A 27,883-nucleotide genomic window follows, 5' to 3' on the forward strand; every position below is an offset into this window, starting at 1 on the left:
TTATTTATTTATCTAAGATGCACTTACACTGAATTTATCTGAAAAATAAAAAAGTCAATATTAAGAAAAAAATTATAAATGGAAGATTATAAGAGAGGGTTTTGCGTGCCAGCAAAAGTTACTGGCGTGCCATGTTTGGCATGCGTGCCAGGGGTTGCCCACCCCTGGTCTAGGAGATCCATCTGCCACCAGAACTATGATTTCCAGCATTCCTGGTGCTCCCCACGTTCTGGGCTTCCGCTTCAGGTCCTGGGACTGCCACCAAAACTACTATTCCTAGAATTCCTGTTGCTCCCGTGCTCTTGGTTTTCCCTTCCTGCTCTGTCTCCATTTCACGGCCTCCCACTCTGTCAAGTCCTCCAAGCCACCAGCTCTCCCTCTCTGCTCTCCGTCTGGTAGCTTGGGGAGCCAAGTTCCCCAAACCGCTCCACACTCTGCTGGCTCTCCCGCTCTGCTCTCCGCCCAGTGGCTGGGGGAGCGACCAAGGGAGCCATGTCCCCACAAGCTGCTGGCTCTCTCGCTCTGCTCTCCGCCCGGCGCCTGTGTATGCAAATTAATCTGCCATCTTTGTTGGGTTAATTTGCATACTCACTCCTGATTGGTTGGTAAGTGTAGCGGAGGGATGGTCAATTTTCATGTTTCTCTTTTATTATATAGGATGTTTCTATCTCTCTCTCTCTCCCTTCTTCTCTGAAGTTAATAAAAATAGAAAAAGACGCATTACGGCGCATTTCTCATTTCTCAACATATGCCCATCATTAAGTGGTGCACAACTGTATGTATAGAGCTAATTTTTTCACATTTGCATGATGTTCCACTATATTAATATAGCATAATTTGTTTAATAAGTGGACTGTTCCAAGACTGCCTTTTTAGAGCCTTCCTCTGTTTTGTTTTTTTCTATTAGATTGTTGGTAATTTACCTACTAATATTTTTTAACTATACTTCTGATATTTTTATTTGTCTTAGTGGTTGCTCTACCTTCAAATAATGTTATACCACTTCAACTATAGTAGATCCTCAAATAACATTTCATTCAGCATTGTTTTGGCACAGTGTTGATGGGGAAAAATCAATTTCTGGCCAGACCACTGTTTTAATGTGAAGTTTGCACATTCTCCCCATTTCTGCATGGATTTTCTCTGGGTACTCTGGCTTTCTTTCCACTTCCCAAAAATGTTCATATTAGATTAACTAGTATGTCTAAATGGCCTCCAGTCTAAATGAGTGTGTGTGTGTGTATGTGTGTGTGTGTGTGCCCTTTGGTGGTAGAAAGGCATCCTGTCCACAGTAGGTTCCCAACTTTCACCTGAGCTGCCTGCAGAGACTCTGAAGAACTGCAACCTTGAACTGAAATAAGCAGGTTGGAAAGTAATTATCTTACTTTTAAAATTAATCTTTCTTAAATGTATGTATAGCTCTCATTTATTTCAACGTTTAATACTGGAAGTGTTTTGAGTCTTTTATATATATAAATTATTGGTTTCAGAGAGAAGAAGGGAAAGGGAGAGATAAAAACATCAATGATGAGAGAGAATCATCAGTCAGCTGCCTCCTGCATGTCCCCTGCTGGGGTTTGAGCTTGCAACCCAGGCTTGTGCCCTGACCTGGAATTGAACCATCACCTCCTGGTTCATGGGTCGACATGCAACCATTGAGCCACACTGGTTGGGCTTGAGTCTTTATTTAGAAGTTTGGTGATGTTTTTGTGACCAGAAATATGCTGTAGAAACCTAATTCTTGTTATCAATTAACCTATGGTAAAGTTGCTTTCGTTATGTCTCATTTTACTTAAAGTTGCACTTTCCAAGAGTTTATCTACAGTATTAACTGAGGACTTAATGTATAACATATACTGCAACAGTATACTTTCATTTTTCCCTCTCCCCTTCTTAGAATTAATCATCAGATGTTTTACATCTACATATGTTATAAAACTTGCATTAATTTTGTATAATGTTCAAGCATTATTTTTAGAAATATTTTTTCTCCTCTTTTCCCCCACACCTTCCCCTCCTGGAACTGTAATTTCATGTATATTGGACTGTTTAACACTAGTAACGTACAGATCACTGATGCTCTGATTATGATGATGATGATAATTATGGCAGTGTTTTTACTCTGATTAATTTTTTATCGTTTCTATTCCTATGACTTCTAAGTTTACTCATCTTCTGCAGTGTCTAATTTTCTGGTAAACTCATCAAGTAGGATGGGATATAATTTCAGATACTTTTTTAACCTCCCATTTCTCCATTATTTCCCGTTTTCCTTTATTTCCTTGAGTATGTTTGTAAGAGTTTTAATTGTTGCTTTAAGGCCCTTATCCACTAATTTCATCATCTCTTTTATCATTATGTGATTCTACTATTTCTCCTGGGTATGGATCACATTCTCCTGCTTCTTTGCTGGTAATTTTTATAGAGCTTTAAATTTTGTTGTATTCCTTTAAATAGTGTTGGATTTTGTTCTGGTGTACAATTAAATGGCTCGTCAGTTTAATCTTTATAGGCTTGCTAGAGTGGGTCCTGACTAACCAGAATCTGGAGCTACTTTAACCTCACTAATAAGGTGGTATTCTAAAGACCCCATTTCCTCAGCACCCTGCCTGATGGGAAAGCAATTCCAGGGCTATGTGAGCGTTGGGAATTGTTGGGCCGCTGCTTTCTAGTGTCTTTTCCCAGCCTTGTGGATTTTTACCCCATCATACACAGATTAGTACTCATCTAAAATTTTTCAGAGACCCTTCTCCTGGGCTCATTCTCTGTGCAGATTCCTCTCTCCAGTGCTCTGACCTGCAAAATATTGCTGCTTTGGTCTTGGTGAACTCCCGTCTCTCTCCTAATTCAGTGAGACTGCTGAACTTCGTTTTGGTTCCTCTTCCCATGCTACAGCCTGGAAACTGCTTCTAGCAGCATGCTCTGGCAATCATAGGGCTCATCTCATTTGTTTCCCTTTTCTTATGCATCACAGTCCTGTGCTGCTTGTTTCCCGTATTTGAAAATAGTTGTTTCATATAATTTGGCTACTTTTCTTATTTACAGTGGAACAGCTGTTCTTACAATAGTTAATCTTTTATGGTCAGAAACAGATCTTGTCACCTCTACTTACTGTTTTTTTGTTTTAAAATATATAACAGCTTAGCATGATACCCTCCCAGGAGCCTACCCACTCATGCCCTTCCTTACCCCCTCTTCCCTTCAGGCCTTCATCTCCTAAACTCGAAGGGATCACACAAGACTTGCAACTAGGAGAGCAGCGGACAGCAGCAGCTTGTCCAAGGCTAACCCCCTTGAACCTGTCTCCAAGACCCCCTTTTCTTTGACTTCTTAGTGAGCCAAAGCAGCCCTGCCTAGGCTCATCTCTTTCCTAGAACATTCCTAGAGACAAAGCGGCCCTGCCTAGGCTCTCCTGCCGCTGCTTCTGTCCGAAGCCCTTTCTTGTTTCACTGTCCCCAGCTTTAATAAATGTACTCTCAAAAATTAAATATATATATGTGTATATATATACCAGCTTATTGAAATATAATTCTTATACCATACAACTCACCCATTTAAAATATAGAACTCAATGACTTTCAGTTTATTCATAGAATTGTGCAACCATCACCACAGTCAACTTTAGAACATTTTCATCATCCCTAAAAGAAACCCCATACCTAATAGTAGTCACTTCCCATTCCCCCCCAATCCGAGGCAACCACTAATTCATTTTATGTCTATAGATTTGCCTACTTTAGACATTTCATGTAAATCGATGCGTACAATATGAAGTCTGCTGTGACTGGCATAATGCTCTTTTTTTTTTTTTTAGCATAATGTTCTAAAGTGCATCCATATTATAGTGTGTATCAGTACTTCATTCCTTTTATTTTACTGAGTACTATTCCATTAGATGGATATACAAAGTTTATTTCTCATCTGCTGATGGACATTGAGTTCATTTTTTTGTTATTTTGAATAATTTTGATATGGGTATTTTTGCGTGGATGGTTTTGTTTCTCTTGGGTTACTTATTGGTTTTTGAAGCCCTTTATGTTGTGGTAATATTTGTCTTTTATTTGTGGTGTGATTAGGAAATGTCTTAAATCGTTCTTTTCTGACTTTTTAAAATTTTAAATAGATACTTTTCCTTGTTATGTGTTATTTCTTATTTTAAAAATTGATTTTAAAGAGAGAGGAAGGGAGAGGGAGTAAGAGAGAAACATCAATGTGAGAGAGAAACATTGATCATTTGCCTCCCATAAGAACCTTGAATGAGGATTAAACCCACAATCTAGGTGTGTGCCCTGACTGGGATTAGAACCCGAGACCTTCTGGTGCATGGGATGATGCTCCAACCAACTGAGCCATACTGGCCAGGGCTACTTATTAGTCTTTTATTTTATGTTTTCTTAGTTTTGTGTAATGTTTAGAATGGCTTCCTATCATGGTTTCTTACGGTACTTTTATGGTGTGTGTTTTTTTATGCTTATGTCTTTGAACTTCCACTTACTTTAAAGAAGGAATCCAACTTTCACTTTCATCATAAAATCAAACCTCAATATAATGGACTAATTTGTGTGAGGGTGTGTCCATTAAAACTGAAAGTCCATTATACAATAAAGTAGGTTTTACAAATATGTATGCCAAAAAATTGAAAAATTAGTTAATTTATCTCTTTTTACTTATGTAGACACATTTGTATAATTAAAATTAAGTATATATGAAAAGTTCAGCCCTAGCCTGTTTACCTGAGTGGATAGAGCGTCAGCCTGCGTACTGAAGGGTCCCAGGTTCCATTCCATGTACCTTGGTTGCAGGCTTGATCCCTGGCCGTGATCGAGGCTTCTGTGAGAGGTAACCAATCAGTGTGTCTCATCAGTGTTTCTCTCTCTGTGTCTTTCCCCCTCCTTTCTACTCTCTCTGAAAATCAATGGAAAAAAATATCCTCAGGTAAGGATTTAAAAAAAAAAGATTCCAAATTGTTGGCAAAAGCAGTTGCTTTTTAAAAATAATATATTTTTATTGATTTCAAAGAGGGAGGGAGAAGGAGAGAGAGATAGAAGCATCAGTGAGAGAGAATCATTGATCTGCTGCTTCCTGCACACCCTGTTTTGGGGATTGAGCCCGCAACCCAGGCATGTACTCTGACCAGGAATGGAACCATGACCTCCTGGTTCATGGGTTGATGCTCAACCACTGAGCCACACTGGTGGGCAAAAGCAGTTGCTAATGACAGCTGTTTTATTGAATCCAGCCTGGCCTGGGGATTTCTCATTCTTTAATGTTTTTTAAAAAAATCTTTATTGTTGAAAGTATTACATAGGTTTCCTTGTTTTCCCCATTGACCTCCTCTAGCCTGCCCCTACCCCCTCATTCTTTAATTTTTAAAAAAATATATTATTTAAAAATAATTTTATTGCTTTTTAGAGAGAGAGGGAAGGGAGGGAGAGAGAAACTCAGATGTGAGAGTGAAACATCATCAATCAGCTGCCTCCTACACACCCCCCACCAGGGATCGAGCCTGCAACCCAGGCATGTGCCTGGGCCAAGAAGAATCGAACCGGAATTGAAATGGCAACCTCTGGGTGCATGGGACAATCGATGGAAACCGACCAGGGCTCAGTCTTTAATATTTTTAACCAACCTGATGTCAGGTTGTCAAATGCAGTTAGTTCTCCTTCATTTGCAGTTGCTTTATGGGTACTTTGAGTTACCTGTCAGCTCTTCACCAGCCACATGGATTTGCTCTTTCTTTAGTCATCTGCCTAGATTCCTGCCTGGTGATCAGCTTTTTCCAGTCTGGAATCTTAAGGTGTTTGCCCTTTTGCTGAATTTGGTATCTCCATAATGAGTCTCAAAACAACTTGGTGTCTTGCTCTGCAGAAAGGGCTGCTAGATGTGCTGTAGTTGTTTATAGCAATTATTTCTCTCTCCTCCATGAAAAGTTGCCTGCCTCACTTGTCACTCGCCTGTGATCGAAATTCCTTCCTTCCTTCCTTCCTTCCTTCCTTCCTTCCTTCCTTCCTTCCTTCCTTCCTTCCTTCTTTTTTATAAGAGAAAGTTTAAAGTCACAGAGGTAGAAGAAATGAGCCATAGAAGAAACAGGCTCAGAAAATAAGTTACAGAGGCAAAAGCAAGGTCCTTGGAGCTTAAGGGAAAGGGAGATTTCTGCCTTGAGAGATGAAAGAGGGAGGAGAGGTGCAGGTCTGCTCCAGAAAGGAGCGAGAGAGCACCCCCTGGGCATACTCCATAGAGAGAGAGAGAGCTGCCTGCATTTTTTAATAATATCAGTTCCTCCAGCAGCAACAGGTTTTAATTTGAGTTCTTCAATTCCTTTCTGTAATTCTGTGCATCTTAATTTAGCTTTCTGTATTAGCATCATCTGCTTCTTCTTTGGTCAATGTTTTAACCTTCCACACTTCAGGGAGCCTGCTGGTCAAGTATTCTCTCCACTTTAGATTTCCTGGTTCCCGAGGTGGCTGGAACCCGCCCACCATGGCCCCATGGTCCACAGCACCAGCCACTGCCTCCACTTTTATTTTAGAAGCTGTACTTTAGGCCCTGGCCAGGTAGTTCAGTTGGTTGGGACATCCTCCTGGTTTGCCAATTCCCTATAATAAATCTCTATCTCTATATATAAAAGCCTAAGCAATAGGTCTACCGGTCACTATGACGTGCACTGACCACCAGGGGGCAGACACTCAACGCAGGGGCTGTCCCCTGGTGGTCAGTGCGTTCCCACAGTGGGAGTGCCGCTCAGCTGACCAACGCCAGGCACTGGGCTCAGCTGGCAAGCACAGCTGCGGCAGCACAAGCCTCTCCCGCTTTCCTGGCAGAGCCACTGAGCGGTGGCAGCAGCAGGCGCAGCAGAGCTGGGATGAGCAGGAGCGGCAGGGTGCCTGGCTGGGGCTCAGGTTCCTCCCCCAGGCGCCTGCTGCTTTTGCGCACTACTACATCCCGGGTGGGGGAAGGGGGCGGGAGGGGGGCGCTGGTGCCTGGCCTGCGGGGATTGGGCCGAAACCAGCAGTCAGACATCCCCTGATTGGTCTCGGATTGCGAGGGGCTCAGGCCAGGCTGAGGGACCCCACTGGTGCACAAATCCATGCACCGGTCCTCTAGTACACACACACACACACACACACACACACACACACACATCCTGTTGAAGTTAGTCAAGTTAATTGCAAGTGATTTTACTGACTTTTACTAACTTCAATGGTTCGGTTTTTCTTGAGAACTGTAATACATGTCATAAATTTTCCAATCAGTAAAAATTCCTAGACACATTCTTATGAATAAATTTTTTTATATTCCTACAAAATAGTTTATACACTTTTGGGTGTCCTTAGTGTAGATATTATCTCCATATAGAGATAAGGAAATTGTGATGCCACAAAATTAGGAAACTAGCCCATGTTTCCACACCTGAAGAAATAGGCACCATTTGGGGAGTCTGCCTCACTGACAGCCCTCTATAAGCTCCCTCACCTATAGGGCAGCCAATACTTTGTGATTGTGATCTTGTCCACCAGGATTTGAGAATAGATACTGAGTTTGGTCAGGTTTCCTCAGTGAAGAAGTACATTCAGAAACCTTCATCCACCATGTGGACTGAAGAGCAGAGAAGCTAGTCTGCAGAAAAAGAATGAAGCAAATATATCAAAAGAAGAGACGGTCCTATGACTGTCCTGTTTATAGTTCCAGTTTCTTCTTAATGCTCAGCCTCATTCTGCCTTAGGGTTCTATGAGATACTCTGTATCCTTTTATCTTTTTTCCCCTCAAGATTTGTGTTATTTACATTTTTATTTTGAGTCCCAATAAATGCATGTAGTAAATGGCTAGAGCTAGGTCTGTGGAGTTCTAAAAACCCATATTTTAAACTATGGTATCAGTAAATGTTGGCATATTCATTTTTTTGTGGTATATATAGTTTTATAATAAACATTATAATGTATGAATCCTTGCCCACATTTCTGGGTCATTGTATATACATTTAGAACATTTAGAGCTCTTTTATGTATAGACTAAATGCTTTCCAGAAAGATCGCATCTATTTTCATTAACATAACAATGTATGAGAACAAGGCAGATATATCATTAATGTGTTATCGTTGTCAAATGTTATTTACACATACACTATCCAGTCCTCAAATTCAAAATATATTTTTTTTCTGGTGTCTGCCTTTGTCCCATATTTAAATTACTCTAAAAATTTTAAATTCTATTAAAGATAGTTTTTGTAATTGCTTTAACTGCAAGTAATTTTATTGACTTCTTTTACTAACTTCCTTGAATGTAAGTGGAAAATGCCATAACGTAAAAAAATAATTCTGATTATGTGTGATAAATAGGTAAGGAAAGCTTATCAGTAAGAATACAACTGTTCAGTAGAATAACTGAAGGAAATGTTTAGATAAGTGTTCCTGTAGTAGGATGTGCAATGAAAAGATTAGAAAGTATGTAATTAAAAGCATTTATGAGGTCCTGTGGACTGTTTTGGTTTTGGTAAATTTTTATTAATTTGAAAATAATGTGAGGACTTAGACATTTTACTTTCATCTTTTTTTATATAAGACCTAAAGGTTGAGTTTAAGTAAAAACCTTATTTGAGGAGATACATAAATTCAGTTGATAAAGGTCAACATTCTCCAAGAAAAAGAAAATAGAAACTTAGGAACTCCTGCCAAACTTAAATTATTACCTACTGTAATTGTGTGCTATAAAAAGTGGGAAATAGCAAGCATAATAAATTGTAAAAAGCATCAGAATAGGCCACTAGAATACACTATTAAATGTTATTTAGCGTTTCCTGGGTCTGTTTCATGTGTAAAGTGAGGAGAGTAAAATTAATACCTTTAACATCTCTTTTACCTCTAATTAAGTGAAATTTGTACCTAACTCCATTATAAGAAAACTATAATTAAAAACAACTGAGTGGCCGAAACCGGTTTGGCTCAGTGGATAGAGTGTCGGCCTGCGGACTGAGAGGCCCCAGGTTCGATTCCGGTCAAGGGCATGTACCTGGGTTGCGGGCATATCCCCAGTGGGAGATGTGCAGGAGGCAGCTGATCGATGATTCCCTCTCATCGATGTTTCTAACTCTCTCTCTCCCTTCCTCTCTGTAAAAAATCAATAAAATATATTTTAAAAAAGTAAAATAAAATAAAAATAAAAATAACTGAGTGAAGCCCTAGCCAGTTTTGCTCAGTGGATAGAATGTCGGCCTGGGGACTGAAGGATCCAAGGTTTGAGTCCAACCCAAGGCACATACCTCAGTTGCAGGCTCGATCCCTGACCCTAGTATGCATGCGTGTGTGCGGGAGGTAACCAATCTGTGTGTCTCTCTCAGTCTCTCCCCCTCCTTCCCATTCTCTCTAAAAATCAATGGAAAAATATCCTCAGGTGAGAATTAAGAAAAAAAAATTACTTCATCTATTAACATTTCAGTAAAGAACAAACCCACATTCATTTCTTTTAACATCTGCCTACAATTGAACTTTGGGTTTAAAAAAAAAACGAGCCAGTCTATTTATCAGAAATAAAGGGTTGAATTAGGTAGGAATAGAAGTAGAAAGTGAGAGTGGCCTGGCCAGCGTGGCTCAGTGGCTGAGCATTGACCTATGAACCAGGAGGTCACAGTTTGATTCCTGGTCAGGGCCCATGCCTGAGTTGCGGGCTTGATCCCCAGTAGCGGGTATACAGGAGGAAGCCAATCATTGAGGTATCTCTCTCTTCCTCCCCCTTCCTCTCTGAAATCAATAATAAAAATATATTTTCCAAAAAAAGAAAGTGAGAGTGGAAGACTGGATTTACTGTTTCTTTTGTTTCTACGCTCAGTTCTGCAGAGGCAATCAGGCATTTTTCATCATAATTAACTGTCTGGGAAACTGTGGTCTTCCTGCAGCTCTAAAATGACATGAACTATAACACATGGCCTTTCTCTTTCTCGCCTCACAAAGCCCTCCCCTATAATAGGAATTGAGAAATGGATCCTATTTTGTTAACATAAGGCTATATTAACTAGTATGGTAACAATTAGTACTTTCCTTATTACGGTTTGTAATATAAGTATATTTATAATTATAATTAATATTTATGTAATGAATTCTGTTGTTAAACTGATACTTTGTGATTTGAGTTCAAAAGAGAAACAGTAACTAAAATGAATTCAGATATGAATAGGTCAAAACAATAGACTGAATTGAAAATGTTTCAGTTCACATTTTTTTAAAATCTTCACCTGAGGATATGTGTGTGTGTGTGTGTGTGTGTGTGTGTGTGTGTGTGTGAATCCTCACCCAAGGATATTTTTCCCATTAATTTTTTTTAGAGAGTGGAAGGGAGGGAGGGAGGGAGGGAGGAAGAAAGGAAGAGAGAGAGAGAGAGAGAGAGAGAGAGAGAGAGAGAGAGAGAAAGAGAGGAGAAAGGAAGAGAAAGGAAGAGAAAGAGAAACACCACCCGTGAGAGACACATCCATTGGTTGCCTCCCACATGCACCTGGACCTGGTTTGTGGAATTGAACCCAAGAAGCTTTGGTCCATGGGACAATAACCATTGAGCGAACCTGCCAGGGTGATATGTTTTTGTTTGTCTGGTTTTTTTATTGTTTTTTTTTAGAGAAAAGCATTTATGTGAGAGAGAAACATCTATCAGTTGGTTGTGTCTAGTAAAGGCCCACACCAAGAGTCAAACCTGCAACCTTTCGGTATATGGACGATGTTCCAACCAACCAAGCCATCTTTATATTTTTATCATTAATATGTTAATTAAATGACTGTATGTAGGTCACTTTTTGTCTTACCTATTTGAACTCATATATTATTCTACATTAGCCTACTAGTGTGGAAAGTACTGTGAGGGAAAACATGACTTTGATTAAGTTTTTTGGTTTGTTTTGTTTTTGCATAGAAAATATGGTTCATAATGTGCTGTTGTATAAAGTGGTTTTTATATTTCTATAAACCTTTGTTTTAGAAAGTGTATATTAGTTTTAAAAGCTTCAAGCTACAGAATCTGTAACTAATAAGGATTATTCTAAAACAGGCATTGGAAATTCCTTGTCCTAAGTTTATTCAAAAGGATTTTCAGATTGCAGTTTATTATAGTGGATTGCAGAGACGCTACTACAACTTAACGTTAACACAGCCCAGGCTTGAGGTCAGGAACTGAATACTATGGTATCATTGGTAATCCCAAGTTATGAATATGATACTCTAAGACTGATTTCCTTAGTGCTGCAGGCTTATGTTTATTTCATTGAACAATTTTTATTTTTTTAAATATTTTTTTATTGATTTCTGAGAGAGGAACGGAGAAGGAGAGAGAGATAGAAACATCAATGAGAGAGAATCATTGATCAGCTGCCTCTTGCACACCCCATGCTGGGGATCGAGCCCTCAACCCGGGCATGTGTCCTTGACCAGAATCTAACCTCGGACCCTTCAGTCCGCAGGCTGACACTCTATCCACTGAGCCAAACCAGCTAGGGCAACAGTTGTTTTTTTAATTAACAAAAAAATTAAACAGGCCTTAGTGCCTGATACAAAGACAGAGGCCATGGTTATCTCTCACCTAGATTATACCAACAGCCTTCTAACTGGTCTCCGTTACCCCCCTTGATCTCTTATTGTCTAATCTCAACATAGCAGCCATCATGACAATGCTCTGCTCAAAAGTCTGCAATAGCTCCCCATTTAATTCACAATAACAGTCAAATTTCTTTTTAAAAAAAATATGTTTTATTGATTTTTTTACAGAGAGTAAGGGAGAGGGATAGAGAGTTAGAAACATCAATGAGAGAGAAACATCGATCAGCTGCCTCCTGCACACTTCCCACTGGGGATGTGCCCGCAACCAAGGTACATGCCCTTGACTGGAATCGAACCTGGGATCTTTCAGTCCACAGGCCAACGCTCTATCCACTGAGCCAAACCAGTTGGGGCAAGGGCTGAATTCTTACTAGTACTTACACCAGTGTTTAAGGAACAAGAAGATGTGCTCTTGTGTGGGAAACAAACAAAAGGAAATAGATGGTTAAAAGGGAACCAGGAGAGTATGATGCTGTATAAAGAAAGTGGTGGGTCATGTCAAATGCAAAGAACTATGTACTAAGTCTTTACCATTCTTCTTACAACCCTACTTAACTTGCCTTTTTTAAACACCACTTCTTATTGAACCACCTTGGCTTCAAATTCTTGAGAATTAGAAACTTACCCCTCTCTACCCTTTCTTTCTCCCCTCTAATGCCAGGAGAGTCAAAGCTAACTCATATACTGGTGCCATTGATACCAAGACTTGTCTACATTTTGTTTGTTCCTTTTTATAGCCTACTGCTCCCAGTAACCCATCAAAATTTTTCTCAATAAAGTTACCACTTGAAATTTTAGTGGTGGGGCAGAAGAGGAAAACATATTACAAGGTGTTGTATATTGAATACAAAACGGGGAAATGTCAATAGGAATTGCAGATAGCAGTTACTAATGGAATTGAGAGGGAGATAATGCTTAGTCTTCATCCCCAGGGAAGCGAAGACCCTTACATGGGCCAGATTCAGGTACTATTCCAGAGGCGCTTTTATTTGTAGCCATATTAAAAGTATGTCCCCTACCTGTTTTTCTTCTTCTGTAGCATGCTGGTGATTGAATCTTTACTGTAAAAGCAAAAATGAATCAGTTCCCACAGTGAAGAGTAAGGAAACATAAGTTTCATCACTTGTTCATTTCATGCAAAAATATTTCTTGAGTGTCTGCTGTGTGTCATGTTAAGGGTTAGTGCTGGGAATACATTGGGGAATGAAAACACACAGTTCTTGTTTTCATGGAACTTACAGTGTAGTGATTGTTTTTAATTGCTTGTTTACATTTAGCCTAATTTATTTCATTTTGCTTTTTCCCCCTTTAGTATCCTCTTATCTATGGACTGATTCTTATTCCCTGCTGGTGTTCCCTAGTTTGCCTAAGTAGAATTTACATGGGAATGCACTCCATTCTGGTAAGAAAAATGTTGTATTTATAGTGCTTTATTTTTTCTGAAATTGACAGGCAATTTAATAATTTTTAATCATCTGTAAACTTATGTGACACCTAAATGAGAAAATGTTATTATTGTAAGTCTGTGTTTTGCAAAAATATCAGCATGATTTTGTGAAGTTTTAATGTAGTGATCATGTACTTCATAAAAACAACTCCCAGCAACCACAATAACCAGGTATTATACTCAGGATAACATTTCTCCCTTCTTCCCGTCTCAGTTTTATTTATTTATTTCTCATTCTTTTCTATGCCTCTCCTGACTCTGAGTGAAAACCAACAGTGTGAATACAGAAACCAAGGAGAGCTCTACTTGTTAGTGACTAGAAACTTAAATGCACTTAAACTATTGGGGTGCCACTTGTATTTACATATTAAACTCTAGTGTCTTCTCTTTCCTAGCAGTACTTTTGGGCTCACAGCAGATGTTTTATTGTGAGAATGCAACTCAGTTTCAAAAGCAGCAACACAGAGACCATGTACTCTTTTCAGTCACATGTGCTCACTTCCTCTCTGTCCCTATTGACATTCCCTTAGTCATCTCTCAACCAAATTATTGCAACAGCTTCTTAATTAGTTCTCTTTCAGGTCTGACAGGGTTCCATGCAGTGTTCAGTCTCTTGTAGTGTACCTCCCAAAGCAGAAATATGAGGCCATACAGAATGACTTTACATCTCCTCAAATGCAAAGGGTGTTTCTTACCTTCATACGTATAGGATTTCTATAACGTATGTATGAAATGCCCTTTATCTTTCTTAGACTAGCCTAGCTAATCTACCCATTGTTCAAGATCCACAAAAATGCTCTTATCTCCTAAAGGTCTCATTACTTTTCCCGTCTTAACTTTCTTAAGACTCTTCTCTCAGAGCCTTTTGAATATAATTCTGGCATTGCACTTATCCTAAACTGCAAATGCTTTTTTCTTTATCTGTTACCCCCACCAGACAATAAGCAACAGGAAAAAATAAACTGTTTTCTCTCTGTAACCTTGCATCTAGTGTGGTGTCTCCTAAGACATTCTATGAACCTGTTATACATTATACCATAATGAAAGATCAGAAGGAAAGGTGGAGATATATGAACTAATTCATAGAATCCAAAAATTTCTAGTGAATTATATTTAATTTTTCTTGTCTTTAACAATGTTTACTTTTAGAATTTTCCTATTTGACTTTTATAATTATATTAATACAAATTGTGAATTTATATACAGTCCTATCTAATATCAATCAATTTTATAATGAGATTAAGTATCACAGTCTTATGTCAACCATAATATTTGTCACAAGAAAATATTATTATCTATCTCTGTGCCTTGTTAGAGTTATTCCCTTCTACTACCAAAATTTAGCAATGTCACTCCTAAAAAACTTTCAAATGGTTATGCATCTTTGAGTGAAAAAATTAATCCTTGAGATTTCCTGAAGAAAAATGTATCCTATATAATAAAAGGGTAATATGCAAATTGACCCTAACAGCAGAACAGCTGGTTGCTATAACGTGCACTGACCACCAAGGGCCAGACGCTCAACGCAGGAGCTGCCCCCTGGTGGTCAGTGTGCTCCCACAGGGGGAGCTCCACTCAGCCACAAGCTGGGCTGACGGCTGTGAGTGCAGCAGCGGTGGTGGGAGCCTCTCCCGCCTCCTCAGCAGTGCTAAGGATGTCTGACTGCCATCTTAGGTCCAATCTCCCAGGGAGCAGGCCTAAGTCAGCAGGTGGACCTCCCCTGAGGGGTCCCAGACTGCAAGAGGCCACAGGCCGGGCTGAGGAACCCCCCCACCCCAGTGCATGAATTTTTGTGCACAGGGCGTCTAGTTAGATAATATTTTCTATACCTAGGTTCATTATTATCATACAATGAGTAATATGATTATATTGAATGTATACTCTCAAAGATGCTGCTCTTTTTTAATATATATATATATATATATATATATATATATATATATATTTATTTATTGATTTCAGAAAGAAAGGGAGAGGGAGATAGAGATGGAAACATCAATGATGAGAATCATTGATCAGCTGCCTCCTGCATGCCCCCTACTGGGGATCAAGCCCACAACCTGGGCATGTGCCCTGACTGGGAATTAAACTGTGACCTCCTGGTTCATAGGTCAATGCTCAACCACTGAGCCACACCAGCCAGGGCTAGTCCATTGTTTATATACCAGATAATTCCTATTCATGAATCAGCTGAAATAAAAACAGTATTGATGTTTTATTTTTCAAATGATGACTCCTATAACCTTAATCCTTTTAAGTATTTAAGAATTGTCTCATGTATATTACAAGTTTTCGCTTTTCCTTTAAAAGTAAAATCACAGATAACTTCTGAATTATGATTATGTTATAACCACAACTATTTCTAATCAATAATACATTGCTTATCATTTAATAATTGGTAATGAACCCTTTTTTTGACATTTGGGCCTAATTTTCCCCACAATTTTTGTTGTTTATATATATATATATATATATATATATATATATATATATATATATTTAGTATATATTTTTTTGCTTTTATTTATTTATTTATTTATTTATTTATTATTGCTTAAAGTATTACAAACGGTATTACATATGTGTCCATTTTATCCCCCCGCCCTAGACAGTCCCCTAGCCTCCCCTATCCCCCAGTGTCTTATGTCCATTGGTTATGCTTATATGCATGCATACAAGTCCTTTAGTTGATATTTTTTAGTATATTTTATTGATTTTTTTTACAGAGAGGAAAGGAGAGGGACAGAGAGTTAGAAACATCGATGAGAGAGAAACATCGATCAGCTGCCTCCTGCACACTCCTCACTGGGCATGTGCCCACAACCAGGGCACATGCCCTTGGCTGGAATTGAACCTGGGACCCTTGAGTCCGCAGGCCGACGCTTCATCCATTGAGCCAAACCGGTCAGGGCTTTTTTTGTAAAGGGTGTCCCAAAATTCACGCAAGAAGTAATTTTGATAGAAAATACAGGTTTATAATTAAAAATTGTAAATTTTTTATTGATTCATAAAGTATACAGTATAGGGTTATGTATGGAATAGCATATCGGGTAAATGGTCTCCACGGCTTTGCTGGCACACATGCACTCTTTTGTTGAAATTTTCCATGACCGTTTTGCATAAATATGGCTGAATTTTGATGAGGCTCATTTTCATCTTGATGGCTTGGTTAATCGACAGAATTTTCACATTTGGGGTTCAGAAAATCCACGAGTGATTGTTGAGAAACAAATGCATCCACAACGTGTCACTGTTTGGTGTGGATTTTGGGCTGGAGGCATCATCGGACCATTCTTCTTCGAAAATGCGGCTGCTCAGGCAATAACAAAAGAGTGCGTATGTGCCAGCAAAGCCGTGGAGGCCATTTACCCGATATGCTATTCCATACATGACCTTCTACTGTATACTTTATGAATCAATAAAAAATTTACAATTTTTACTTATAAACCAGTGTTTTCTATCAAAATTATTTCTTGCGTGAATTTTGGGACACCCTTTATATTTTAATGTTTTGGTAATTACCTGCATTTTGAACTCATTTTTTTTTTTTTTAATCCTCACCTGAGGATATTTTTTCATCGATTTTTTAGAGAGAGTGGAAGAGAGAGGGAAAGACAGAGAAATATCAATTTGAGAGAAACACATTGATTGGTTGCCTCCTGCACGAGGAGGTATGTGCCCTTAACAGGAATCGAACCCAGGACCCTTCAGTCCACAGGCTGATGCTCTATCCACTGAGCCAAACCGGCTAGGGCTGAACTATTTTCTTAATCATAGTTTGTATCTTCACTGTTAATTGTGAAATTAGTATGGAATTATAGGCAGAGTGTGCCCTAGAGGTTGCTCATAGGTGCTTAGATACCATATTACTTAAGCTGATATCTTCATTAACATTAAGAGGAGAGTTCAGATGTGTTCTAAATACTTTATAATGAAAACTTCATTCAGTATTTCCTATATGCTTTGTTACTGTTACAACACAAAGAACAACAGCTTCGTTTATTTTTAATATCCACCTACTTCCCTAAATTGATTTTCTTTATCCCCATTTTTTCTTTGTTACCAAACCTAGCTCTCAAATTTAATTTCTTAAAACACAAGCTATTTTCAAGTTATAAACTGAGTACTTGTCAAATTACTTTTGTTATAGAGAAAGATCTAAAACAGTAAACACTAAGGGTTTTTATAGTGGTGAGTTTTAATAGTAGTAGTTCCCGGATAATAACTATTTGGGGGTTTTTAATTTGGTTGGTTGTTTTTGGGTTTTTGTTTTTGTTAATCCTCACTCGAGGTTATTTTTTCCATTGACTTTTTTGAAAGTGGAAGGGAAGGAGGAGGGGGAGAAGGAGAGAGAGAGAGAGAGAGAGAGAGAGAGAGAGAGAGAGAGACAGACATCGAAGTGAGAGAGAGACTTCCACATTAGCATATAACTTAACTTTCAGGGCATAAAAATTATAATTAATAATCTAAATTATTCACTAAGTTTCTTCTTGGAAAATTTGCTACTTAAGTTCTTTATGTTACATTTAACATTAGTTTTCTTTATTGCATACTTTGTGATGTAATACTTAAGAGCACTTAGTTATACATTTTAATGTCATACATTAAATATCCCAATGATAACCACCGTGTTTATGTCCTGAACTCAATCATGCATTACTTCTGGTTTTGTTGCATGGAATTTCAGCATGCCCTTACTATCCAGTGTAATATCATGAACAGTTAATAAATAAACAGGAAAGGAAGCAGCCCTAGCCGGTTTGGCTCAGTGGATAGAGCGCCAGCCTGTGGACTGGAAGGTCCCAGGTTCGATTCCAATCAAGGGCACATGCCAGGGTTGCGGGCTTGATCCCCAGTAGCAGGCGAGCAGGAGGCAGCCGATCAGTGGTTCTCTCTCAACATTGCTTTTCTATCTCTCTCTTCCTCTCCGAAATCAATAAAAATATACGCTAAGGCCCCACTGTAGTTGAAAATAAGAAAAGAAAGCAGATTTGCATAGTCTTGTAGCAATCTAAGTTTAACATTCATAGAGATACACAATCACCATTTACTTAAAACATCTAATTCTGTATGAGAATTATAAAGCTCAGAACATTTCCGCATTAGCATATAACTTAAAATTTTGAATCAGTCATGAAGTTTAAATAAAAAATAAGCAACAGCTTCCATCTGAGTAGTGAAAATCTTGTGGTGGTTCCCTGAGACATGTGCCTTTAATTTCAAGTAGGGAAGGAGGGGTAAGACAGCAAAGGAACATAATCTCAGAAAGTGAAATTGTTTGGCAATTGGGGGCCTGAAATATGAGGAATAGAGTTTGACAGTCATATGATTTGAGATCTGCATATTCTAAAGTATGGTCAGAGGTAGGGTTATTTGCAAAATCTTTGAGTGATTGCAATAAAATTTAGTTAACCAGAATTCTTAGTAATTCTTTTAGTGTGCATCAATGAGTTTTTATGGAAGACTTCATGTTTTAAAGAATGTTGAAATGTTAGTTTCTTTTACTCTCAATATTTAATTCCTAATATTGAGATTATTCTTTTTTGTAAACAAACATATTGAGCACTTTTAATCTAGGAGATTAAACAACTAGCTATGTGGCCTTAGTTTATTTTTCTTTCTTTAAAAACTAGTTATTTACAGGAACCATATATTTTCATCAAATTTGGACACTTTTGAAAGGGAAGAAAAGTACTTTTAAGAGTCTCATGCTCTACCGACTGAGCTAGCTGGGCGCGGTTTGTACTTTTAATGTTTATTTTTAGGGCAACAGAGTAATACAGTGGGGTCTTGAATTACGAGTTTAATTCGTTCTGGGACGGAGCTCATAACTCAAATTACTTGTGTGTCAAATCAATTTTCACCATTACAATGACACATGATGCTGGGCTGATGTTGTGGCGTTCACTGTGACGTTCGCTGCGCCAACTAGCAGTGGGGTATCTGAAGCTGGCTCGTAACCCGAATTTTAGCTTGCAACTCAAAGCAAAAAATCAGCCGAGAGACGGCTCGTATCTCGAAAAACTGGTTAGTCAGGACACTCGTAAGTCAAGGCCCCACTGTATGTGATTGTGCCAGGCCAGCTAGCTATATCAGGGTGGTTGTGAGAATTAAATATAAAATCCTATATAATAAAAGTGTAATATGCAAATTGATCGAACTGTGGAACTGCTGGTTGGCATGGGGCGGGGCCAGTGAGCAGGCAGTGCCAGGCCAAAATACATGCCAGCGGGCTGAGGGAGGGGACGGCGATGGGGGAGGGGGGTAGCAGCAACCAGCAGCAGCAGCAGGGCAATGGGGGGTGTGACTGGCCACTCGCCAGCCAGTGCTGTCCCCTGATTGGCCCTCAGGGAGCAGGCCTAAGCTGTCAGTCAGACATCCCCTGAGGGCTCCCAGACTGCCAGAGGGCAAAGGCCGGGCTGAGGGACACGCCCCCTCCAGTGCATGAATTTTCATGCACTGGGCCTCTAGTATTATAATAAACGTTTTTAGTACACAAAGAATTATTATTCCCTGAAAATGTCCTTAGCCTAATTTCAAGAAATTATGTTTCATCTATTTCTCTTATAGAGTTCTTGTCAGGCAAAATGTGATGACTCTAAAGAATTACTTTAACTGTCTTAATTTAGCTCACCAAGTATTTATTGCCTGCTTACTGTGTGCTAGACACTGGGTATCCATATATATAAAAATCCAGGGGCCGTGATGACCAAAACAACCTGTCGCCATAAGGTGGCACTGACTGGTGTGCGGGCTGAACTGCTGACCTCTCGATCCTTTCCCCTGGCTCCCATGGGCAGCAGGGGCTCCCTCCCGCCTCCTGCGGGTGCTGGTGGCTCCCACCTGCCTCCAGCGAACCGCGGGATGGGGCCGGCCAACCTCCCATCGCGATCAAGAGTGGGCTGCACAGAGCCTGGGCCCTTCCTGGCAGCCCCGAGTCCCTGGGGTTGAGAATCTGATGGCCCTGCCCAGAGAGTAGGCACCTGACAGGCAGGGACAGGGACCATAGGCCTCCAGGGAGTACCGCAGAGTTGGCAAGGAGAGGAGAGGGCCTGTGGAGGGGGGAGGAGGTGAAGCCAGTGGACATCAGCCCAGAATCCAGCCCTTCCCCCTAGAGGCAGCGGGCCCTCAACCCAGAACCCCAGCCCGAATCGGAAGAGCCCGAGGGAAGCTTCAGGGAGCTCTGTGCAGAGCTGCGCATTGAGAACGAGAGACTTCGTGAGGCCCTGACCAAGACCACGCTGCTGGCTGGCACAGCTCAAGGTAGAGCTGGAGTGTGCCATGCAGAGGCAGGAGTGCTTTGCAGAGAGGCCGGCCCTCCTGGAGCTGGAGAGATTTGAGTGTAGCGCCCTGGAGCACAAGGCTGCTGAGCTGAAAGAGGAGCTGAAGGGCCTGTCCAGCCTCCAGGCTGACAATCAGTGCCTCAAGGACGAGAACACAGCCCTGATCCGTGTCATCAGCCAACTGTCCAAATGACCCCGGAGGACTTGCCCCTGCACCCGCATTTATACAGCTGCTTCTGCCACACGCACCCCTCCCCCTGTGTGAACACGAGTGACAGGGCTGCCGGGGAGTCTCTGAGAAGCCATAACCTCCCCTTGGGACCTCCAGGCTGGGAGGGGAGGACAGAGCACCCAGGAGCCAATGGGGCCATTGAGGCCAGGATGGAGAAGGAGGGCTGAGCCAGGTATGGGGACCAGGGCTGCAGGCAGGACCAGGAAGGTCCAGGACCAGTAGCCAGGACCAGAGTGGCTACCTGGAAGTTCCCTCTCATGTTTGCTGCCACCAGTTACCCCTTCCGCCCTGAGCAGGGATCCAAGAATGTGCCAAGCATCCCACTGGCCTGGGCCGGGTGGGCCTGTATATAGGGTCCGTGTGCAATACGGAGGAATGTCTTCTATTTTTTACTGCCCCCTCCCCAATGCAGTTGGGGGTGATTAGGCGTCGATCAGGCCGGCAAGGGAGTGGTTAGGGGGTAATCAGCCTGGCTGGCAGAAGCAGGGGCAATCAGGCAGGCAGGCAACCCCAGCAGGTCCAGGGGTCCCCAAAGGTGTGGATGGAGTCGGCAAAGAAGGAATGACACGGAGATAGCGTTCAGTTGATCAGCAGCCTAGCCAGGATCTCTAGCCAGGATCTCCAGCCAAGTTCTGGTCTGGATCTCCAGCGAAGTTCTGGTTAGGATCTCCAGCCAGGTTCTGTGTCCATGTTCTCTTGCTAGGTTCTCCAGCCAGGTTCTGTAGCCATGTTCCCTCACTAGGTTCTCCAGCCAGGTTCAGTCACCAGGTTCTAGTCAGGTTCTCTTGCCATGTTCTATCCAGGTTCTGTAGCCAGGTTCTGTCTCTAGATTCTTCAGCCAGGTTCTCTCACTAGGTTCTGTCTCTAGGTTCTGTTGCCAGTTTCTGTCCAGGATCTTTTGCCATGTTCTCTCCAGCGAAGTTCTTCTGTCTCTAGGTTCTGTGTAGGTTCTGTCTTCTAAGTTCTGTCTTGTTACATCTGTATTTATACCAGTTGATTCCAATCCTATCAATCTCTATTCCAAAGGTTAGGGCGTTTCTTATCTCCATTCCAGGGAGTAAAGATTATGTAGCTTAAGCATGATTGTTCATAGTTAAAGTGATTAATTACCCGCCTGGTACTTAGTTAAGAGGTTTTATTTTTTTTTATTTTTATTTTTATATTTTATTGATTTTTTACAGAGAGGAAGGGAGAGAGATAGAGAGTTAAAAACATCGATGAGAGAGAAACATCGATCAGCTGCCTCCTGCACATCTCCCACTGGGGATGTGCTCGCAACCCAGGCACATGCCCTTGACCGGAATCGAACCTGGGACCTTTCAGTCCGCAGGCCGATGCTCTATCCACTGAGCCAAACCGGTTTCGGCAGTTAAGAGGTTTTATTCCCTCCCTAACTTCAGGGGAAAATCCCTACCTGGGGAAACAACCTTTCTCAGAGAGGTGACCTTGGTTAAAACACATAGTGCCAAGAAGGTGAGCAAACATATTAAGAACAGTATGCCATATATGCCAGGTCCCTTGAAACAGCAAGGATGGACCAGCTCCCAGCAGTTAGGAGCCAGCGGTCCCGGATTATGAGAGGGATGTCCCAGATTGGAGAGGGTGCAGGCCAGGCTGAGGGACAACCCTGCCCTCGGGCTCTCTCAGGTCCGGTGCTCACTATTTGAATCACACTGAATTTTTTATTTAAATGCATGAAAATGAAAATGGTGTCTTTGAAAAATAGGTATATTCTTCTAGAAATCAAAACTACATAATTTAATATAAATTGTTCAGGATTTGAGTATGAATTTCTGTGTAGTATATATGTGTTTACTTAAATTTATAAGTACATCTATATATATACTAGAGGCCCGGTGCACAAAAATTTGTGCACTTGGCGGGGGGTGGGGGGGGGGGGTCCCTCAGCCCGGCCTGTGCCCTCTCGCAGTCTGGGACCCCTCGGGGGATGACCACCTGCTGGCTTAGGCCTGCTCCCCAGGGGATTTGGCCTAAGATGGCAGTCAGATATCCCTCTGGCAGCCCGGCAGCCTTCGGGGAATGTCTACTTGCCAGCGGGGAGCAGACCTAAGCTGCATTCAGATATCCTTAGCGCTGCTGAGGAGGCGGGAGAGGCTCCCACCACCACCGCTGTACTGGCAGCCATCAGCCTGGCTTGTGGCTGAGCAGAGCTCCCCCATGTGGGAGCGAGTGACCACCAGAGGGCAGCTCCTGCATTGAGCGTCTGCCCCCTGGTGGTCAGTGTGTGTCACAGTGACCATTTATTCCCAGTCTTTCTGCTGTTAGGGTCAGTTTGCATATTACCCTTTTACTATATAGCAGGGGTCCTCAAACTTTTTAAACGGGGCCAGTTCACTGTCCCTCAGACCGTTGGAGGGCCGGACTATAGTTGAAAAAAAAACTATGAACAAATTTCTATGCATACTGCACATATCTTATTTTGAAGTAAAAAAACGGGAACAAATACAATATTTGTATTTGCATGTGGCCCGCGGGCCGTAGTTTGAGGACCCCTGCTATATAGGATAGAGGCCTGGTGCACAGGTGGGGGCCGGCTGGTTTGCCTTGAAGGGTGTCCCGGATCAGGGTGGGGGTCCCGCTTGGGTGCCTGGCCAGCCTGGGTGATGGGCTGATGGCTGTTTGCAGCTGGTCACACCCCCTTCAGGGTGGGAGTCCCCACTGGGGTGCCTGGCCAGCCTGGGTGAGAGGCTGATGGCTGTTTTCAGGCTGGCCACACCCCCTTTAGGGTGGGGGTCCCCACTGGGGTGCCTGGCCAGTCTGGGTGAGGGGCCGAGGGCCATTTTCAGGCTGGCGGGGACTGAAGCTCCCAGCCTCTCCTTTTTTTTCTTTTCTTTTTTTCTGGGATTTATTTACCTTCTATAATTGAAACATTGTTGCTGTCACTGGCGCTCCCAGCTCTGAGGCCGTAGCCAGCTGAAAGCAGGTATATGGAGTTTGTTTAGCTTCTATAATTGAAACATTGTTGCTTTCGGGCTCAGAGCAGGCCTCGGTAGGCGGGGAACCTTGGCTTCCTCCATCACTGGAGCAAGCAAGCCTCCTGCTCGCTTCAGCTGCATGGCTGCCAGCCGCCATCTTTGTTGGCAGTTAATTTGCGTATCGCCCTGATTAGCTGATGGGAAGTGTAGCGGAGGTATGGTTAATTACCCTTTTTGTCTTTTATTAGATAGGATACTTTAAAAATATATATTATTATTGATTTCAGAGAGGGAGAGGGAGCTGGACAGAGATAGAAAGAAACATCAGTGATGAGAGAGAATTATGCCTTTTGCATACCCTATATTGGGGATGGAGCGCACAACCCAGGCATGTGCCCTGACCGGGAATCAAACCATGACCTCCTGGTTCATAGGTCAACTGAGCCTCACTGGCCGGGCTATATATACTTTTAACTTACATTGTAAATTCATTTATGAAAGGGTAGAACTATGAAAACATAATTCTTTTAACATGTCTTTTTTATTATTATTAAAAGTTGTTAGTACCCATTATATGCAGGTAGTAAAGTTTACTTTGACAAAGTGACATCTTTTTTAAAATGTGTATTTTTGAACATTTGAAATATGAAAAATATATATCTTTTTAATGCCAAATTTAGTATTATACTAAACAACTCTACTTTTCTCTTTTCCCAGGATATTATTGCTGGATTCCTATATACCATTTTAATCTTAGCTATCTTCTATCCATTTGTGGACCTGATCGACAACTTCAACCAAACTCACAAATATGCTCCATTAATCATCATTGGGCTTCACTTAGCCTTGGGGATCTTTTCCTTCACTCTTGACACCTGGAGTACATCCCGAGGAGACACAGCTGAGATTCTAGGAAGTGGTGCTGGAATTGCATGTGGCTCTCATGTTACCTATAACATGGGTCTAATGTTAGATCCTCCTCTGGATACGTTACCTTTAGTTAGGCCCCCCATTACTGTGACTCTCCTTGGAAAAGCCATGTTGCGTATCCTTGTAGGGATGGTATTTGTACTACTAGTCAGAATAATAATGAAAAAGCTCACCATTCCTTTAGCCTGTAAAATCTTCAATATACCATGTGATGATGTTCGAAAAGCGAGACAGCACATGGAAGTTGAACTCCCTTATCGGTACATTACCTATGGAATGGTTGGTTTCTCTATCGCATTTTTGGCTCCTTACATATTTTCCTTTATTGGTATCTCTTGATGGAGAAATATTGTTTACGATAAGAAAAAAGGGTATCAGTTACTGATCTCTAAAAATATATTCTAGTTAAAAGCCAAATCAGAGTTAGGCTTTTGCAGGAATTTAACTTAAATAATTAAGTAAATTCATGAGTTCGTGCATTTTACCATTGCACATCCAGATATTGTTTAGGTGAGCTGAGCTATTTCAACACTGAAAAAATGATTAGCATTCATTTAGACTGTTCATGTAATATTTGGAGAGTTTTGTGCTGTTATGGATTCAAGATATAATATATATTAAGATACATAATATAAAATTATGTATCAAATATATGTTATATATAAAATAATATAGCTACATTTTTAAACTGGGGGGGTGTATTATAAAGTCAATAATAAATATGCAAACAGTTGTGCCTGTGTATTTGGACTTAATTCAGGCATGTTCTTATTACAGATATATTTAATGTTTACTTACTATGGGAGCCATTTCCTAATTAATGCATAATTACTAGACCAGAATTCATATGCTACCACATATTAATTTATGCCTCATTTTACACTGCCATCATGTTACCCATGATGTTAAATATGGGAGGCATTTTATTGGACCAAATTTTCAGAAAAATTAGTTTTTGGATTCCTTTTTCCCCCCAGTTCTGTACTGTCTTGAATGTACTTTATTTGCAATTGTTCTGAACATCAGTTTAATAATTCAGGTACTGAATTTTATTGCTTGCTAATTGTGCCTTTCTGTTTGCCGTATAAGAAATGCCATGTATACTGTGATGTAAAAATAAGATGCTAACTTAATCTTACATGTAATCAGGCAAATATTTTTAAAATATGTTAAGCTAACAGGGCTAGAAGTAAAACACCCTCAATTCTTTAGCCTTTGTTTAGAAAGAAATGTGGAATGGGCTAAACCTTCTCACTAATTTATTGGGAAACTAAATGGACAAATATTTCCATTTTTGTAAGTATTTTTCTGTGCACTGTAAGTTATAGGAATAAGATATATTTTTTGTACATTGTCTTGATTGTTTATACTACAGGTAGATGTTTCCAGTTAATGGAAAAGTAATTGAAATTTATAGATGGGACAATGCACAAGCTTCAGATATAAACAAACCATTTTTCTAAATTATTTGGAAAGGATTGGGTGTAGCGGTTACCTTTTAATACTGACTTATTAGTTACTTAAGGTAAATTATAAATCAAAAAGTATCAGTATTTAGATCCTATTTTTTTCAAATTTTCAGAGGAAAATTTGGTATAGTATTAAACTATTCTTTATTCTGTCTGTGCCTTTATATTTTTGAAGTGTAATTATAATTAGGTTAACATTATGTTTATTTGTAGTAAGTTTTTCATAAAGAAGAGAGTTAACTTTCCATAAATGAGCATCAGGTATGGAATTACTTTAGTGCAATATCTGATTATCCAGAAGTATCCTTTAAGATGTTTCTATTTTGGGCAGCATAACTATTAAAGCTCATATTTTTATAATTCTGATGGAGAATTTAGAGACATGGTAATTTTTACCAATACTGAATCTGATCATTTTAAATAAAGCAACCAAATTTGGGACCTTTGTCTATTAATAGGCAACCAATGCACTTGGGAACATATTGGTATGTTGGAAAACATTCAAAGAACTTTTCTTTCAAAATGTGTTTAATGAATCAAATTTTAGGGACTATTTCCTATAATTTGGGTCCATGCTATCTTATTAATTTTTATATCTAGCTTTAAAGTTATTTTAAAATATTCCATTTCTTTTTGTTTTATTATTTTCTGTTCTATGATAGTTCCATGCTAAATATATTTAAAAATAAAAGCCAAATTCAGGTTGCAGGCTGTTTTGTTTTGTTTGCCTTCTATACATTTGTCTCGGTATTATCTGGTAGAGATTTATAAAATACGTTTAGAGTTTTCAGTTCCAGTAGGCTTTCCCTCTGAAGCATTTTATTCAAAATCAGCATGTTGTTTTCAGTAATAGAAGACTTTGAAGTAATTCTTTAAGGTTGAAGTTGACTTTGGGCTCCATTTATGATCATTTTGACATTGTACTTTTAATAAAAAGTTTCATAATATTTCTTTGAAAAATTCATGTATAAAACATGTTTCAGTAAAATCTGTGGCTAACAGTATTATAGTTAGTTGACTGTTAATTCATTAATTCAGGAATTAATCATAATACTAAGTACAACTACTTTTTCAAGCAGAATAAACATATGGATAGTCTTTTTTTTTTTTTATCCACCCACAACTCATGGATATTTCATTTGTCATTTAAAAATGTCATTATGTGTGAATTGCAAAAACTAGGTCTTCCATAAACTCATTATAATAAGATCTAATATAAAGCAATGCTACTACAGACTTATAAAATTACTTGCTAGTTTTCTTTACAAGTAATTTTTAACGTATCTTTCAAAGACAGCATAAAAATTAATTCAATGATCTGAATATAATTTAAAGGCAAATTTTCTAAGACATTTGATAAAGATGAATATATAAATACTGAAATGTTTTTATCTTAAATATAATCACAATTTTATACAGCAAAGGTATTTTTTTTTTATTGCCAAAGCAGTTACATTCTTTTTAACAAAGAATGTTTAGATTTAAAAACAAAACTATTTAATCTGGACATCAATAGGTCCAGTTTTTAAAATTCAGCTTTACAGTTGAATTCATTTTTCTGAAGCGAGCCCTTGTTGTCTGCTGAGGAGCTATTTTGAGAAAGGGAAGAGAGAACAGTTTGAGAAAGAGTAATGGAACAGCCGTGGCCTGTGTGGCTCCATTGGTTGGTTGGGTTGGAGCCTTATCCCGTATACCCTCCTCTGTACATCAAAAGGTGGCTGGTTTGAGTCCCTGCCTACCTGATCGCCCCTAGCTGCCCGCCTGCCTGCCTGATTGCCCCTAACCACCTTTGCCTCGGCCCCCGCCACCATGGCTTCGTCCAGAAGGACGTCCAGAATGACATCTGGAAGGTCGTTTGGCTGTCCAGTCTAATTAGCATATTACACTTTTATTATTATAGATTACTCTTCAGATTTGAGGTTTACCCCTTGTCCTAAATTAGAAGTTCTCAAAACCAAAATCCATTATAGCATATATTACACCCTGTCATTGTCTTATGTATTTTTAAATAT

General features: G+C 40.0%; 1 protein-coding gene across 1 annotated transcript in view; it reads left to right on the forward strand.

Moving 5' to 3' along the window:
• The window catches only part of SGPP1 (sphingosine-1-phosphate phosphatase 1), a gene marked incomplete at its 5' end in the record, with an annotated part of 37,285 nt that extends 12,525 nt beyond the window's left edge, over positions 1 to 24,760 (forward strand). The window contains 2 exons of the mRNA XM_081102089.1: positions 12,887 to 12,976; positions 24,190 to 24,760. Of these exons, the coding sequence (XP_080958215.1) occupies positions 12,887 to 12,976; positions 24,190 to 24,741 (642 nt within the window). The 3' untranslated portion in view covers positions 24,742 to 24,760. The remainder of the gene's footprint in view (positions 1 to 12,886; positions 12,977 to 24,189) is intronic.
• Between the last annotated feature and the right edge of the window lie 3,123 nt (positions 24,761 to 27,883).

Source organism: Myotis nattereri (assembly GCF_964212035.1).
Source record: "Myotis nattereri genome assembly, chromosome: 1".
NCBI classification, from domain to species: domain Eukaryota; kingdom Metazoa; phylum Chordata; class Mammalia; order Chiroptera; family Vespertilionidae; genus Myotis; species Myotis nattereri.